Below are 18,991 nucleotides of genomic sequence, written 5' to 3' on the forward strand. Positions count from 1 at the left end.
AGATAATTTAATAAACGCCAAATTTAGCTAGATTACGACAACTTAATCACAAAAATAATAACTATTTACAGAATTTTTAGCAATACATATATCTATATATAATACGAATATGTATTTCAGTGCACATGTATATAAATAAAATAATATATGAATATGTATAGTAGATATCAATAAATTTAAACATGTTCTGCAAAATTTCATTTAAGTAAAATTTCCATGCGCTCCTCTCTTCATTCACTAAAATCGTTTTAGCAGTTGAAAATGAAACTTTTAATCTTCCTGTCAAGATCCTGATTCCCTTTATCTGAGCAATCAAGATTCTACAAGCGTTTGAATGCGTTGACGTCACAATAAACAAATGAGTCGGCTACTTGAAATTCTTGCTTAACAGTAATGTTGAGTGTAGTAAATTCGGCAAATCTGTGTAATTTTGCAAAATAAGTATAAGATGCAAATAGTCATTCCTGGAGAATAGAGTTAGTTTCAAAACGCCACGGAGATAGCATTAGTTATATACTTTAGTTATTAATATTTTTATGCTAGAGTTGGCGATTTAGTATTCTGTAATAAGTTTTGTTTACGAGGCTTGTTTTTAAAGTAAGGTCCGTTCAGAAATAAAAAAAGAACGAGTATAGATAGAGCAAAGACATTTATTGCACAAAAATCTACCACCCTTACGCTATATTTTGACATTGCTACAGAGATTTTACAAGCATTTTTCATAGCGTGGTACAGGTTTTTGTATACCTATTCGTACAAATTTGCCGTCTGTGTAGACGACCATGAGAACTCTTACAGGGCTTTGGCTGGGACGTTTTTGAAAATCCTCTGGGTCGGCTCCCACCTCGCTCGCAGCAGCTTTCATTTGTTTCGGCATCTAAAGTCTTTCCTAGGTGATCTGTGGCACAACAGCAATAATGAGCTCAGAGAACATGTTACCCCATGGTTGACTACACAGGCGGCAATTTTCTACGAATAGGTATACAAGAACCTGTACCACGCTATGTCAAATGCTTGGAAAATCACGGGAGCAGTTTCGAAATATAGCGTTAGGGTGGTAGATTTTTTTTGCAATAAATGTCTTTGCTTTATCTGTTCTCGTTCTTTTTTTATTTCAAAACGGACCTTACTTTGAAAACGTCCCTCGTATTTATCAAAGTTTGACAACTACTCTTATTTAACTAATGTAAGTTAATAAATAAAATTTACATTAAAATATTCGTAATTAGTTCAATGGATTATGTTGCATCTCAAATCTAGAAGTGATGTGCCGATGGCGCCATCGTAGTTGTTAAAAGGCTCTCACATTTCGCTTCGGCGGTTTTTACCTGAAAAACCGGTGCAGGTGCACCGAGATTTGTTTACACATTACGTTGAGTTACTTAATAAAAGTGTTCCACCTAAGTTTTTATCAATTTATCTTTTTTAAACATGCAGTCCACTATGATTTAACCAAGTAAACCTTACCAGATTATTGCAAAAAGAAGCATGCGTCTATGAAATTGAACGACAGGCTGAAACGGATATTTAAATATTAGTTAAACACATACTCTTCAGATTTAGTTTCGCTGCCTCATTGCAAAAAATTAAGTTCTTATTAAGACCAAAATGCTAGCAGTTCCCATAGCTTAAACTACAAGACGATCCACTTATTAGAACACAATCTAAATTTATTTGAGGAATGTTTTATATTCTTAGCTATTATATTAGTGACATACTTTCCGCGAATGTGGCTGATCAACATAAAAGACAAAAAAAAGGGGTTGGGGGGTAATTATGTTGGTGAAGTCATCAAGACATATAAAACATGTGGAGTATTTCTGTTTGTGTGGTTGTAACGCACTACCCAAGAAAATGGTAAATCCTAGAAACGTAATACTTGCATTTTTGCCGTTACGGTGAACTTCTGCAAACTAATTGTTAAAAATTGTTTTTAAGTTTTACTGTTAGCTCAATAGTATTTCAGTAGTAAAATATTTAAAATATTCAGATGACGAAAGTAACCAATTTTTTTTTTCTTTTGGCTTATTTTTCGACCACAGCAGCTTTAATTTTTCAATCTAGAACCCAATGAAATAAGTATGAATGTCAAGTATCAATGCAAAACTTCAAATACAGTCTCGTATTTAAAGTTATTGTTTACGAAAGCTTCCATCATCTATGAAACAAAAACATTTAGCCCCTTCAGACCTGATGTGCGGTATACCGTACATACACTTTAAACAGATGCTAATCATTTAATAATTGATTTAATTAGTTGATTTTTTTTTGTAGTTGACTCTTTACATTCTACTTATTATAATCTGTGAAATAATTTTTCGTTTTGGGAATGACAACACTGACATATAAGGATTGAGAGATAGAGAGTGGCTCATTTTTCCAACCATGGATTTTCATTTGAAAAGCGAGGTTTTTTTTCCTGATTTTTTTAAAAAATATATAATTTTTAATTAATCGTTTCAAACGCTTATATTATATTTTACAATTGTTTGTAGAACGTTCGTTTTATAATGAAGTGTGTTCAGTATTTTATGGTTTTTGTATATGAAATATTGATTTCAAAAATATAAGTCCGGAATATTGAACGTGCCATAAGAAAGAACCTCAAAATTTTGTCTATAAGATACCCTTTACCATAGTACACTGTGTACCAAATATCAACATTTTTGGTCCAATATTTCATAATTTCGGCTGAAGGGGTTAAAAAGTACTGTTCAATAATTTTAGTTATCACATATGCACCTAAATAACGAGCTTTTACTTTTCTTTTAGACACGAGAAGTAACGCAAGACCAAGAATCAAAGACAGTCAAATGCAAGTGTCCGGTCGACGAGGAGATTTAATTGCACTGCCATGCGCGGCCCAAGGCTATCCCGTTCCCAGCTACAGATGGTATGCTCAAGAGAATGGTCAAATGCGACCAGTCATCCCAACTCACCGCATTTCCCAACTGGAGGGAACATTAATCATTCAACAAGCTACGGTTGCAGATAGTGGCCACTATGTGTGCCTTGCAAATAATAGCTTGGGAGAAGATAGAGCTCATACAAGGCTTTTAATCACAGGTCAGTTAGATTATGTTTCCGCATTCTTACACTTCCATTTCAGAAATTCGTAAGGTGTTCTTTATTAAACTTTATGTTGCTAATCCTCACTTCGTGTAAAATGTATTTAACGACGTGAAAAAATTTGTATATAGTGCAAAATATATTTATCTAGCTGAATTACTTTCAACATAGCTCTCTTTTGCAAAAGAGACACACATTCAGTTTGGGCCAATCCACCGTAAGAAACTAACACCACACTGAAAGTACCTCACAAAAAGCTTGATGCTTTGAAAAAGTTTTAAAAACTCGATTACGTCGTAGCTATACATTCTATATTAAGGAAGGAATAACGTAAAAATAGTCATTCTCTGCAAAATATTTTCTTCATAATTAATAAAAACAGTGCGTCGTAACAGATTGATAAAAATTATAATTGTTTTGACACACTTTTATGTTTAGGACTATCATGAACAAAACAATTAATAACTCTTTGTACCGAAACATTACATTTATTGCAAAAGGGGAAATCAGTAATTTAATGCAAGGGATGTGCAAAAGTAATTATCTCGCATTTTTTTTTCTTTTAGTGTTCTGAAAATTTAGCCTCAACTCAGTTACCCGACGCGAAATACCCCCCCCCCCCCCCCGATTTTCAGTTTCAATCATACCTTTTCGTATATTTAAGGGGAAAAGAAATTTTAAATATCGGCGAAACTGGAGTAAACCGGAAAGATTACGCAATCGGTGTTTATGTGCGTAGCTGACTAACATTTCATCCATAACAGACAAACACCAAATTAACTTCCCCAGATGATACATGTGCATTTTTTAAAGTTCGAATCACTATGGTAAAATAGAATGGATGATAGCAACAAAGCTCAACCTGCTCCAAGTTAGCTGCATGTGGTCTGCCAAGTTTTTCGACCTAGTCAAAAAAACGAGCTGATGTTTGCATCACATGACTTCCTTTTATTCCAATTTAATGTAATTTCCCCATTACTGGCAATTTTAATGTGATTCAAAAGTTTACTCTCTAAATATCACCAACAGTGGCCAAATTGAAACAGAATAAAAAAAAAAGAAAAATTCTCCGAATTCGTAGCCAAGTTGGCGACAAAACTTGGCTACCAAAAGACTAGCGATATAACGCCAAGTGTGCGCCAAATTATAAAACCACTTCAGTTTACATCGAAATTAACAATCATTTCCCCCCAAAAGGGGCAAAAGACCCTTTTAGAACCACCTAAATGCAACCAAAAGAGGAGGTGCACAACTAGACCCCACTAGGAGTCTACATAGCAAATTTCAACTTTCTAGGAATTTCCCCTCTTCAGTTATGCAACATACATACGCATACACGCACATACATACGTACACACAGACGTCACGAGAAAATTCGTTGTAATTAACTCGGGAATCGTCATTACGGATATTTCGCGTGTGTATATATATATATATATATATACACAATAAAGAGAGAGAGAGAAAGGACATTGTGTAAGCCTTAGTTAAAGTGGTTTAGGACCATTTCGCAATGACGCAAACATGAATAGCTCTATAAAATCTTTAAAGAAATACATTATGATAATTAGTTTTTCAAAGATGTTAAAGGAAGACTAAAACCATATTCCATATATATAATTCCATAATAAAAGAAAACACTACTACTATTATTACTTTTGAACTTGATTGATATACTTAAGGAACAAAATTTTTGCTACGTTCGGGGTCTAAATTTTGTCATTCGAAACTAAGAGATGTAAATTAACATTTTGCATTTTATATTAGTTGGGTTTTTCTAACATTCATTAACATAATTAAGATTTTGCATTTTATAATAGTTGAGTTTTTTCTAACATTCATGCAGATAGTTTTGATTATTTTGAACATGAAGTTGTCGTGATATCATAAAATGAGCCAAGTAATATGTATACAAAATGTTTCAAAGCTAATAAGTCCACAAAAGGTAGAAAAAAGGTTTTCAGTTAAAACCAACTAAATAAAGATACGAACACTGACTTTTAATTTCATTCCTTCCAACGGCAAGAATAACAATGAAGGCTTCATATTCCTTAAATAAATAAGTTCTATCTAGAAGAAAATTTTAACTTTGAACTACTGGCATTATCTTTAGTTATCTTTCAGAGTCTAAATTATTTAAGCTTTAGGCTTAAAATGTAACTCTAACCTGACATTTTTCATCTAAAGCGAAGTACAGTTTTATTTGTTTACGCTAGATTTAATTTTTTAACCTAAAAATCTAAGATTCTATTAAAGTTTGAGACATATGGAATGAACTATTACGTTTAATCTCTTTAGAAATTCATTCAAAGATAAAAACATTATAATTGCCATTATATTTTCTATATGACTCGATGAAAAATGATAAAAGAAAGTCATCAATTTTAATCACTAGTGATTTAGTATTAGAAATTATCAAACGATATTCATTCTCAAAATATATTTGAAAATTTAAATGAGGAAAATGAAATTTATATTTTGAGATTTGCAGTATTTTTCTGCAATTGATGCAGTGAAAATTTTTCATAATGTAGCATAAATGTCATATGAAATTCAAAACTCGAAGTGTTCTAATGTTAGGGGGAAAAATGTTCATCTTTTCAACAAAATCTAAGTTAAATGACTCATTACTTTCTTTACTTTATTTCATGGTTCGAATCTTTTATTCCATTTCCGATAAAACAAACACGTTGTTCGTCCTTTTTCAGTTTTATAATATTTAAAAGTCCTAATTATTTTACCGAAGATGAATTGTTTTGACGTTTTGAAGTCTAAAGATTCTTAGCTAAACACTATACGAGAAAGTAATGTTTGAGTTAAATTTCAAAAGACTTATCTTTTTCAACAGTCCTTTAACCCTCTTTCACCAGGAGCAACTTTTTTTTGCTTCAATTTCAAAGAAAACTTAATCCGAAAAAAAAGGTAAAATAATTTGAATTTCGGCTTCTTGAATTCAAATTTAATTTTCGCAATCACGAGGCATGTGTCCAGGCATGAGTGTGTGGGTATTTGTGTGTGTGTATAGGAATTTGTATGTATGCGTTTGTGTTTGTGTCTGTATGCAGTCATGAGTGTGTGTGCATGTGTGTGTATGTATGCGTGTGTGTTTGTGTCTGTGTGAAGGCATGAGTGTGTGTGCATGTGCGTGTGTAGGTGTGTGCGTGTGTGTTTGTGTCTGTGTGCAGGCATGAGTGTGTGTGTGTGTGTGCAGGCAGGAGTGTATGTGTGTGTGTGTGCAGGCAGGAGTGTGTGTGTGTGTATGTATGTGTGTTTTCAGGTGTGTATGTGTGCGTGTGAGTGTAGGATATGGGAGCCACCTGGAGACGGTTTTCGCTAGAGGAGCAGCATCGTGAGGCCGGTTGACGGTGGTGCTGCAGAGGGAAACGGGGGGAAAATAAAATGTTAGGACGCCAAAACAGTCAAATGAAAGCAATAAGCAATCGTGATTGCTCAAAAAAAAAAAAAAAAACTGAAACCGTTAAACATTTGAACCAACGATCAGAAATCATACCTTGATAGTCTATAAATAGAAGAGCTAATTAGTATCTAACTAAGATTTCTGCCAAATTATAACAACCCGAATTTTTTCGATCCTTAGCATTTTGTAATCATTACTTTGAGGAATTCTTAACTGAAATATAAATTTATATACATCATAAAACATATCCAATGCACATATTTTTTCTGAGAAATCAAAGAGCGTAAACCGATTTCAGACGGAACAATCTAAACAGAAACGAAATACAAGATCAGAGCAACGAAAAATAAGATTACAAGAAAAAGTCCCCCGAAATCCGTGACATAAAGGGAAGATATAAAGAAAATATAAAAAGTATATTTCATGAAATATAAATTCTCTCATCAAACACGGGAGAATCGGGGGGTTTCTTTTCCAGTTGTGCCTTGTAAAATGAGAAACTGGTGATACATTTGGAATTTGGTACCAATGTCCAGGATGTACAAATTGGAGTAAATTTACATGGAGAGAGCAATAAAAAATGAATCTTGAGATCAGCTTCAAAAATTGGAAAGGAATTCTAAACAGGAAAAGAGGAGGATGGGATATGTAAGTTGATTTTTATCGACAGTTCTTGTCGTAAGTAAACAAAAATTCGAAAATGTGTTTTTAAATTGGTTTGCATTGATCGGTTGACATTGCATTAATTTGATTTATTCGCAAATCAGAGGAGTTTTAAAAGGAAATAATTTTTTACAATATCATTTTTATGCATTGGGTTTCTGGAAGAAATTATTTAATTTTTCTTTTATTTTTCAATAGCAGGTCAAATTGTTTTTTTTTTTTTTTTTAATCTTTTCTACATTGTATTTCTGCAAATAATAAAGAGAGAAAGAACAAAAGAGAGAATTAGAACAAAACATTTTAATACAACTGATTTAATCTCTATATACAAAAGCATTTTTGTGCAGTGGAATGCTTCTCACGGTATTAAAATCAAACATTTCCTTGCTATCATAATTTAAGTATCCTAATCCTAGAAAAAAAATGACTTTATTTTCTAAGTTTCTTCTACACTAAAACTCTTATTTAAGAACTCAAGTAAGGTTTTACCAATATTAATTTTATAAACCAGTTTTTTAAAAATATGCTTCAAGTCTCCGAATGATAACAATATTTTATTTCTTGTAAACACAATATTTGAACATATCCAATACGTATTAAAAGTATGGGCGTTTTTCTGTCGCAAAATTGTATTAACATAAGCTACTAATTCGACCAATTTTCTTTAAGTCTCTCTTTTTTAATTTTTCGTCATAAAAGTTGTGAATAAATCGAGTGCTTTTATATCCATATGCCTTTGAAATTGTATTCTCGTATCGACGTGTAGAAAAATCTAATCGACATTCATTCGGGGATAACTTAAACAGAAATTTAAGTTTAAAATGTGAGTGATTCCCCCCCCCCCCCATTTTACAAGAAACTCCATTTCGAGAATGTAAAAATCTTTGTATGCCTTAATATATTTGGTTTAGAGAATACAGTTTGTAAATAGATATGTTTAAATTGAAATTTATTCTTTAGATATATATTTTACCTATAAAATATATTTAATAATATAAATACAGACATCGATGCTTGCAATTTTAGCGACTATTCAATTTAAATAATTATTAGCGATTAATTTATTAAAGGTAACTGATTGTTATACGTAAAGTTACTTCAGAGAGAGACAGACGAATGTTTTAAAGTCCACATTTTCTACTTTGTTGCGAAGCGATATCATAAAGAGTTTTAAAAATGAAGTCGACAAAAATGCCAACAAAGGTTTTATCATGAGGCTAATTGAAAACTCTTCATTTATAGCTAAAAATTGTAAAGTTTTCTCTAGGATTTCCATTTTGTTTTTAACGCCATATTTGGCAGCATACAGCCGCATTGTTGGCATATAGTCGCCTATTTTTGACATCACCTGTTAGTATTTCATTTCATTATTTGTGTGCTCGAAGTTGCTTTTTTATTGTTCTAAAACAACTAAAACTTTAAAGGAAGAAAAAGGAAAATAAAAAAAGAAAGAAAAATGTACGGAACAGTAATAACTTAATTTCGTTTCTAACAAATTAAAGCTTTCGAAATCAAGGATTGAAACCAAATAATAACTCCATGATCCTAATGATTAATATTCTTTCACAAATTTCATTCCTTTTTTTTTATGTTTTACTACAACGAAATTTACTACAATGAAACTTCGATGTGAAAAATGTATATATTCACAAACTATGTTTACTAAAATGATACAAATAATTTGAAATATTCAGTAAGTCATACCACAATGTATAGGAAGCAGTAACCAAACTCGAAACTATCTGTTCAGTAAGAAAAAAGAACAATTGCATAAAAGATAATGTTATATTTGTAATACTTTTAAAATGAAAGGGAAAAAAATTTTATTTTGAGGATGCAAATTGAAATATTCTAAATAAATTTATTTAAATGTGTTACTTTAAGTATTTTTTTTTCAATCAAATATGGTTTTAAAACATCTTGTACAACTAACATATCTTAGAGATGAAACTTAATATAAAATATATATAAAACGTACAAGGAGCGTCTAATTCCAAAAGAAAAACTTCAAAAAGAAAAAAAAAAGCAATAAATAAATTAAAAAAAAATAATTGAATGATATTTATGGTATGCAAAAAATAACAAAATATAAATAGCAATAATTAGGTCTGCAGAGTGGGAGTCGGTCATTTTCCCTCACATCCCAATACTCTGTCAGTGCTTGTGGAGTCAGAGTCAAGCTGAATTGATTGTGGGGTAAACGAGTTGGAGTCGGAGTCAACTGCTCTAAAATTTTCGAAGTCGGCCATTTTACTGCTGACTCCATATCGCTGTTAATAATAGTGATATTAATAAATAAAAGCAGTAACTTAAAAAAAAAACCTGTATTTGTACACGCGAAAAACGTTCATGGTAGCATAAAACTTTAGAGAATACATTCCAGAAATTCTATTTGCCACGTTGCAATGTTTCATGTGATCACCTGTTTGCGCCATGTTAATGGCAAAGACAATAAATAGAATAAAAAATGTCAAGGTAAGTCAATGAAAAACCAATAAGCAATCTTGATTAAATAGGGAAGGACAAGGAGAAAGAAAGAAAAAGGAAGAAGAAAGAATAGAAGAGAAAGATGAAAGGAAGAGAATAAAAGAAAGAAGAGGAAAGAAAGAAAGAAGAAAGAGAAAAAAAAGAGGAAGAAAGTAAGAAAAAAGATAAAAAGTAATAACGAAAGAGAAATATAGAAAGAAGAGGAAAGAACGAAGGAAGAAAGAGAGAAAAAAAGAAAGAAGATGAAGGCAATAAGAAAGAAATAGAAAAAAAATGAGAAAGAAGAGGAAAGCAAGAAATAAGAAAGAGAAAAAAGTAAGAAGAGGAAAGTAAGAAAGAAGAGAAAAAAAACGAAGGAAGAAAGGGAGAAAAAGAAAGAAAGAAGATGAAAGCAATAGAAAAGAAATAGAAAAAATTAAGTCAGAAGAGGAAAGCAAGAAATAAGAAAGAGAAAAAATTAAAGAAAGATGAGAAAAGCAAGAAATAAGAAAGAGAAAGCAGAAAGAAGAAGGAAGAAAGTAATACTAAAAGAGAAATAAAGAAAGAAGAAGAAAGAAAGTAATAAAGAAAGAAACTGACTTGCTGACGAGGTCAGAAAGTGTGAAAAAAAAAACTTTAGACAGTTAACAAAAAATAACTTAAATAACTCTGTTATTATACACATTAAGTTACACATTAAGAAGTAATTTTATTTGTAAGAGCTATTTTCCTTCATAAATAAGAAAATAAAACATTTAATTTTTATCTTCAATTGCAAGAAAGTAAAATTTTGTAAGCCAAACACATCCAAATCCAACACTTCCCAAACTTTTTAATGTAAAGCAACGAGAACTGCAACCATTCTAGTCGAAAGCCACAAACACTAAGGCCGATGAAGGAGCTGTGAATGACATAAAGAATATACTAAAAGAAAAGATGCTGTCATGAAAAATAAATTTTCCCATCAAACAGCAGGAAGTGGTAAGGATGAATTTCTGTGGGGCAGATACGGCGGATAAAGAATCTTAGACGGAGCTAAGAATGTCTGAGACTTACAAATTGAAGTGAATTTACATCAGAATAAGAATGTGTTTCTTATTCGGGAGCTTCGACGACACTGAAAAGAAATAGTCAACAAAGAACGAAAAATATCCTTCTTAGAGGACTTGGAAAGAAGTTTTTCTTTGATTTATGCGGAGAAATACAGGCTGTTTTGTTGCTGTTTAAATATTGATTTTGTTCTACTTCTGTTGATTGTTTCTTAGAAATTGTCTCGGAAAAAAAGACGAAAAAAATACCAGAAACATTTTAGTCACAATGTCTGCAAGTAAAAACAGTTCTATTTTCATACTGTATGCAAAAATGTCGGAATAAAGGTATTGCAAGGCAGAATTCAAACTTTAAGCAACATTTTTCAAAGTGGAATTTTAGATTACTATTTTGAAAACAAAAAGCAGCTCTGTATTTGTTCTGCTTTCAATTAAAAAAAAACATCCATTTTTCCCATCGATAAATGGTTTGATCAGATCACACTTCGATGTGAAACACAGTTTATTGGCTTACAAAATTTACATATTTATTAAAATTAATTTTTTCCCAAAATTTGAATCAAATAATATGGCTTATAGCAATGATTTTGACAAAATAATCTATTTTAGCTCTATGTCCAAGCGTTTTTCCTATCTTTAAAATAACGCAGCTTTTGAATAAATACAAGATAATTTTTAGCTATATTTTGTTGTAAAAAATGTCTTAAAATTGGAAAAAAATATTAATCTTAGAATGAATATTTATTTTTTATAAATAAATTTCGTACGTTATGTCTTTCGGGTTTTGATTCAGTTTTATAACAAATTTCATTCAATATGTCTATTCATGTGTACTTTGAGGAACTAACGTATTATAGTTACTCTATATCAAAAAAATCGACACACCAAGAAGGAGTTGTCCAATCTTGGTGCGTCTATTATTTGTTATAGAGTGTATAATCCAAGTTTTATTATTTTAAACATTGTAGCGCTCACAGTTTACGACAACGGTAAACTAATTTATCAATTTTGTATGGAAAAACCCACCTTTTTCTTGCGCAAATTGATCAGCGCATTGAAGAACTAGAAGTGGTACTGAAGCTATTAGCTTGTGATTAAAACTCTTCAAAACTCTAGTTGGCACATTTGAGGCAGTGAGAAGAGTGGAAGAAGCTTTCACGAGAGTTTTAGTATTGCAAGTAAAACACGTTTAAACTTTAGATCCTTAGTAGGCTATCATAGATTTTATTTCTAAATCATGCTGTATTGCAGAACCAATCAAAGCTGCTAGTACCATCTCTTGTCTTAAAACACATGAGAGGTTCTTCAACCATTTATCATAAGTTCCTCCAAAGTTTTAGTTTTCTCACTTTCATCCCTTTGCATCTTACTGCCTTAACTGAAGAAACTTTCCATTTTGCCTTTTAAAGGATTTTCCCACAAACAATGCTTTGCACGAAGTGTTTCAGGATTGGGACTTCTGCTATTATCTAAACTTTAAAGTTTCCTCCGCGAGAATCCTCTGCCTTTTTGCTGGTACTTAGGCCTAAACAAACTCATCTTTGGAAATTTTTGAGCCGACTTTTTTGTCACATGCCAATAGTTCCAACGCTGTTTCTAGTTAATCAATGCGCTGATCAATTATCTAAAGAAAAAGTGTTGGTGCCATCTGTTTTACTTAAATAATTCAAAATAATATATACATATATATATATTAAACCTTTGACTGACGTTCATTACGGAGGAAGAAACTTTTAGCAATTTCTTCTCACGAAAAAAACTTCTATTGCAAATGAAGACTGTAGAAAAACAATTACTAAAATTATGACTAAAACAATGACTATTATTATAATGTTAAATGTGTAATTTTTAGATACCTTAATGGGGCAGTAAAAATCAGCTAACTAGACAAAACATTTTTTCTTTTTCAAAGCCTTATCATTAAACACGAGCTAAAACTTATATTCTACGCCTCCAAAATTCAGAGCAGAAAATTTAATTCTAAGATACGACGCGTCATCCTTTTTGAAAATTGCAAGATTTAGGACTTCATCAAGAATAGCGATATCTTTAGGGGAAAATCTGCAAGTAACATCGCAGGCACAAAATCCCTACAGGGAACATTCCTGGTGCTGTTTCTGCAAAACGAATGATACAGGTGGGGAAATTTATGTTTTCGAAGTTTTCAAATGGAGCGGCTGTAAGTTGAGTTTGATCATAAAAGTTTTCGAACTTTGGTAAAAGAGAAAATATATAACGGTAGATGATATTGTACTATATACTTCTTTATTGTTTCTTTTTTGTAGTGATATTTTATTGCTCCAAAAGGTTTGTACTTTATACGCGCTATTTTTGTTTGTTCATATGTTTTGTATTCAGTGGTACAAAAAATAAATAAATAAGTAAATATACACAACATCATTTTTCGATAAAGTATTTAAAAAAATAATCGATGCTATAGAAATTAAGATTTTATTGTTTTTACGGAAACATAAAAATTGATTCAGCAGCCTAATTTATCTATATATATATATATATAAATGAATGTTTGTCTGTATGTCATCCATGAACTCAAAAACTACCCGGCAGATTTGACTGAAACTTTCACCGTTTGTTATTTTTGGTACTGGGAATGTTTATAGACCAGTTCGAAAAAAATCCGATCGATAGTTCCTTTTTTATTCGAATTTAAGTCACAATCTATTGGATAAATACGAATGAAATTATGGTCTGCAGAAATTAATTCGCGTGAAAGATCTTATTGATAAGAAGTTAGCTGTTGCCATTTTTCTTGAGTTTGAACAAATAAATTCTTTCTTTATTTTTTTATGGCTTTTCATGAAACGGGGGGATTTAAAACTTTTTCTATTTGATATTTTTAGCGATTGATTGATCTTGCAAACTGCGTGAGTACAAAATTTGAGTATAGTCACGGCTTCACTTGATACCTGGACCGATTATTATGAAAATTGCTATATATATGTATTTTTCCACGGAGAAGGTGCATAATATGCTCATTGAAGCCACTCGCCACCAGGTGGCACTGCAGAGTAGCAACTTCTGCCCCGTTCAACCGATTGTCATGAAAATCAGTATAATGATGTATTTTTTTGTTGGCGTAGCAACGCGCGTCGGTTACAGCTAGTACTATCTAAATAAACTAAAGTAACAGCAGTTATATGTTTATTACTAGCGGATTAAGAACTAAGACCGAGAGTAACACCTTCTGAACAACTGGTTTATTTTTATACTGTGCAGAATGTCATAAAGGCGCAATTCTCCATTGATGATAATATCTGTAATCATTCATGTTTTTACGTCTTATTGTTACAATAAGCTTCCATGCAGAGGTAACCCTTTACTGGTCATAAGCCTCAGACTTTACAGCAATGGTTTTAATATGAAATCATACAAAACAACATAGTACATATTTTTACTATGAAACACATGTAGAGTGTTGATAGAAAAAAAATAGCATATGGTTATACAGCAATCCTGTTATGAACTTAGGTACATAAATAAACAATTGATTTAACAACTTTAGGAAATTGAAGGATGTGTTTCATTCTTGTTGCGATTTTTTAAATCAAATTTTTCCTACCACAAAAATATTGCATATGAATTTAATGGTTATAAACTTAAAAGAGAAAACGACACCTGGGCAGTCATTCCAAGCTCGTCAGCTTGCCAGATCGAGATTCTCGCTCACGTGATCGGTTGTGACGTAGAAATGTCGGAAAGTAGCATTCTAATCTACTCGAACTTATCTTGCGGCTAGGTTCGAGTAGATTAGAATGCTACTTTGCGACATTTATACGTCACAACCGATCACGTGAGCGAGAATCTTGATCTCGCAAGTTGAGGAGCTTGGAATGGCTGCCCAGTTTGGCTCTACACTGAATATATTGTATTTTGTAGCTGTTTAAATTCGTCAAAGTATTGTCAAATTTCTGTGATTATATTCTTCAAATATTAGAAAATTTATCTAAAATTCATATGAAAAATAAATACATAAATTAAAACACTACAGCGAAATTCAAAACAAATCATGTCAACAATAATTTTTTCACAGTAAAACACAGGGCTGTGGACTCGGAGTCGGATTCAATCTGATTTGGGTGCAAGTTAGTCAGAGTCAGAAGTCGAAAGTTTTAAATTCAAAGAATCGGAATAAGAGTCGGCCATTTTCCCTCTAAGTCCGTATTTCTGTCTATGTTTAGACTCTGAGTAGGACTTCTTTCGAGATAAAGGAGTCGGAATCGAAAAAGAAAGCTTTAAAATTCCAAGAGTCGGAGTCAGTCATGTTCCTTTCGTGTCTAAATTTTGCCAAAGCTAAGAAGTCAGAGTTCGACTAATTTTGCGATATAAGAGAGTTAAGAGTGGAGAAACTTTTCTATTGTTCAAACAAATTCCCTTCCTTTTATTTTGATCTACAAATGTTTAATTAATTTCTGAACAGTAGTTTTGTCTGTGACAACTTTAAACAAGAAGTTCCGACCAGAACTAAACGAGCCTACTTCCCTGTATATACCAATACCGACTTTCTAGTATCCGAGCAATATTCTCCAAATTAGCGAAAATTACAAATTATTTCGAACATAACTAACCGTACAGGAGTCGGATTCGGAGTCGACGCCCCTAAAATTCCAGAAGTTGGAGTCGAGAGTTGGTCATCAAGAGTTCCAAACAAGTTTGTTTGAAGCAAATCTGCCTTTAAATTCAGGATTTATTTTGACTTTTAGTTTCCTCGTAGGGTTAATTTTAAAGGGTCTGAATTGTTTCAAATTGAGCGGAAAGTTGTTCAAATCAAAAAGATATTTCTATACATGCTCTACATGAACAGCTTTTTCCAACGAAGTTTTTTTGAAGCGAATTCGCCTCTAAGTGCGGGATTTATATTTGCCTTAAATTTCCCCGTAAGCGATAAGTTAAGTTTTTTTGAACTGTTCAAAATTGAACGAAAAAATTTTTAAATGAAAAAGTGAAATGTGGAATAAGGTGTCCAACAGACCGACCGACAGACACATTTTCCCCAATTCAATATACTACTTTCCAATTTGTAATAATTCGTTATTTATTTAATTATTTTATTTCTTATTGCCCCTTTTTTTCAGCGATATTTTAAAGATGCATTAAGACTTATTTCATGCTTTTTTCCTCTTTCTTCTTTTTTGCTGGTAAAATAGGTTTTAAAAGGGACATTTAAAAAAAAAACCTTATGAAATTATTATTTTTTTTTTTGAAAGAAGATCTAAATCAAGCAGTAAGCTTTCCTTTGTTTATGAATAACTAGTTAAGAATCAAATTATGTGTACGTAAATTATTTTCTTGCAAAATATGTATATTACATGTGTACCTCAGAGCCAGAAGGATGTAAACCCAAAAATTCTGATTTTCTGTTTATTAGTGGAGCTTATGTAAAAGCCTATTCCGCATGAAGCCATGCGGAATAGGCTTTTCCGCATGGAAAAGGCTTGATGCCGAATAGGCTTTTAGATCGTACTTCTTAAAAAAATTCTTCTTCAATTTTTAACCAGGGTTAAAAGAGCACGCTTCCCATACTTTGCATGTGCCAGAAAAATTTTTCCCCTTTACTGTAAAATGATCATAACCTGACTTACTTTCTTCTGGCTCTGAGCTACACATATTACTAATACTGTCACCAATTTTTTTCCCCAATTTTACGTACCATAATTAAAGAAATGATCAACACTATACCCCCCTGCGAAATCGTGTTGTCATTCATTAGATTAAAACCTGATTTCAAAAACACTAATTTCGTTTCGCAACTGACTTTCATAAATCAGGGATACTAAATGATATTCAAACCATAACATCATTACTATACAGCTTAAATTTGAAATGAAGGAAAGCTGTACTGAATGTTAATGTTGAAAGAATGAGCTGATGTGTGCATCACATGATTTCCTTTACTTCAATTTAATGTCATTTCCCCATTACTGAAATTTTAATGTGATTCAATAGTTTACTCTCTAAATATCACCAACAGTGGCCAAATTGAAACAGATTAGAAAAAAAAAAATGTCACCAAATTTGTCGCCAAGTTGGCGACCAAACGACCTTAACGACCATTGAGTTATGCGACATACATCCGCACATACGTACATACAGACGTCACGAGAAAATTCGTTGTGATTAACTCGGAAATCGTCATTATGAATATTTCGCATGTCTATACGTTCTTGGGCACTTATCCACGTGTGGTGGAATCGAAAAAAAAACTCAATATTATCTCATTCGGGGGTGAGTAAAATGGAAATTAAGGTCAATTTTTTAGTGAAAATTTTTTTGCGAATACAATACTCCCTTTTTTGTAAAAGGAAGTAAAAAGAGGAGGCTTTGGAAAAAATAAATAAATGAAGTAAATACTTTTTGAAGACTTTTTTGAAATAATAAAATTTAGTTTTCGCCTTTGTTCGTAAAAAATTAATTCAGAATAAAAATTATAAAAATGTAACAAAGGATTTATTACAACTTAAACACACACACACACACACACACACACATATATATATATATATATATATATATATATATATATATATAATACCATGTTTTTTCCCCTACTTTTTGGTGCCATAATCAAAGAAATGATAAATACTGCACTCCGCTGTGAAATCACGTTTTCATTTGCTAGCTTTAAACCTCATTTTAGAAACACTGATTTCGTATCTCTTAAATTTTGGAATTGAAAACCCAATTCAAAAATATATCGTCATATTTTTGATGACTAGAAGATTTAAGACGTCGTTAAGTATGGTGCGCCCCTTTAGGGAAAAATCTGATAGCTCAATTTCTAGAGAAAAATCCTTAAAGGGAATATTTCCGTCAATGCGTTGCAAAAGAATGGAAAAGGTGGAAAAATATATGTTTCCAAAGTTTCCAAATAGTGTTTCTGTAAGTTGCGTTCGGTCGTAAAGTTTTGGAGCATCTTTTCGAGAGAAAATAGATTAGAGTTTATGATTGTTTATCCTCTTTTACTTGTAAATTTTATTATGGTATTTTGCCACCATAAAAATGATAAACCGCAAATATTTTTAGAGACCTCCCTCATTAACATGGAAAGTTACAAATAAAAAATAACATTTTTGACCTATGTTTTTTTAATAAAATTGATTTAAAAAAAAACATTTTTTTCTCTCAAAAAATTCCATTACTTTTGAACAATCTTATTTTTTTAAATTGAGCTATCATTAATCATACCATAAATTTGACAACATTTCATAACGAAAAAAAACACCAAAAACGAGAAAAAAATACTTCCGTGGGAAGGTAAAGGGTGGTACCTTCATAAATGTTTTTTGAGATATTTAAAGAAACACAATTTATTTATCTTTATTTTTTCCTTTTCCCGAATATTTTTGTTTTTGTTTATTTTATTTCCTTGTGTTTTTTCTTCCATATAGCTTTTCCTTTGTTGCGGTTCATGGTTATTGACAATTTATTTTTATTTCAGCTTTGACTTTATCTTTATCCAATTGAATTCTTTCTTTCGGGTTTACTGTACCTCAGAGAAAGCTCTTGGCCTTTGCTTGCATTCCTATTGGTTCCTTATCAGTTTATAATTTTCTCATTGGTGTTTGGCTAATCCATTTTTTTTTATCTTTTAAGCTGCATGCTTATCTGTTCTTGGCTTTTGTTGGATTTTTTTTCATCCATAAGCTCACAACTTTTTGCATTGAAAAAAGCGTTCCCTGTAACGCCGAAACCGTTTCTGCTGTAATCAGATAAAATAGACAAATACAATTAGATTGCCACGGATTTAGTAGTTGTTTTATGCAAGATATAAGATTATGTTTGAAAAAATAGGCACGTAGTTGGAGCTTTGTGTGGAAAAACAAGTTTTCAAGAAAGTTGGAAAAACAAGTTTATCTAACTTCTCTTACCATTGATTTAATAAGCTACATTTACTTTCGAATACCGCGTGGACGATTTCTTTCAATCAGTTTATAACTTTATAGAAATTTAAACTTTTTTTTTTAAATCTTTAAGTGCGCGGTTCATATACGATTTTAGCGGCAGTTTAATCTGTTTTTGTTTGAGAAGAATCCTTTGAATTATAAATTGGAATACAGACACCTTGTACAGAATATCGCCTCCGTCTAAATAGGTATTTGCAGCTTAAACGACTACCATTCAACTATGGAACTCAACAATCTTCCAAGGCTTCGTTTTAGGAAAAAATATCGATCTGTCCGTTTTGATATAGTTTAATTACCTGGTTCTCTGTATCAGTTCAAAGCTTTAGAATTTTGTTTTCTATTACTTATTTTGCTTTGATGGTAAACCCCTTCAATTAGAGTTTTTACTATCACTTGAAAGCAAA

General features: G+C 31.7%; 1 protein-coding gene across 1 annotated transcript in view; it reads left to right on the forward strand.

The window, feature by feature from the left end:
• The window catches only part of LOC129222414 (cell adhesion molecule Dscam2-like), a 395,853-nt gene that overhangs the window by 256,045 nt on the left and 120,817 nt on the right, over nt 1-18,991 (forward strand). Inside the window, exon 6 of the mRNA XM_054856925.1 lies at nt 2,773-3,066. Within this exon, the coding sequence (XP_054712900.1) occupies nt 2,773-3,066 (294 nt within the window). The remainder of the gene's footprint in view (nt 1-2,772; nt 3,067-18,991) is intronic.

This window comes from Uloborus diversus, chromosome 5 (genome assembly GCF_026930045.1).
Source record: "Uloborus diversus isolate 005 chromosome 5, Udiv.v.3.1, whole genome shotgun sequence".
In the NCBI taxonomy this organism is placed as follows: domain Eukaryota; kingdom Metazoa; phylum Arthropoda; class Arachnida; order Araneae; family Uloboridae; genus Uloborus; species Uloborus diversus.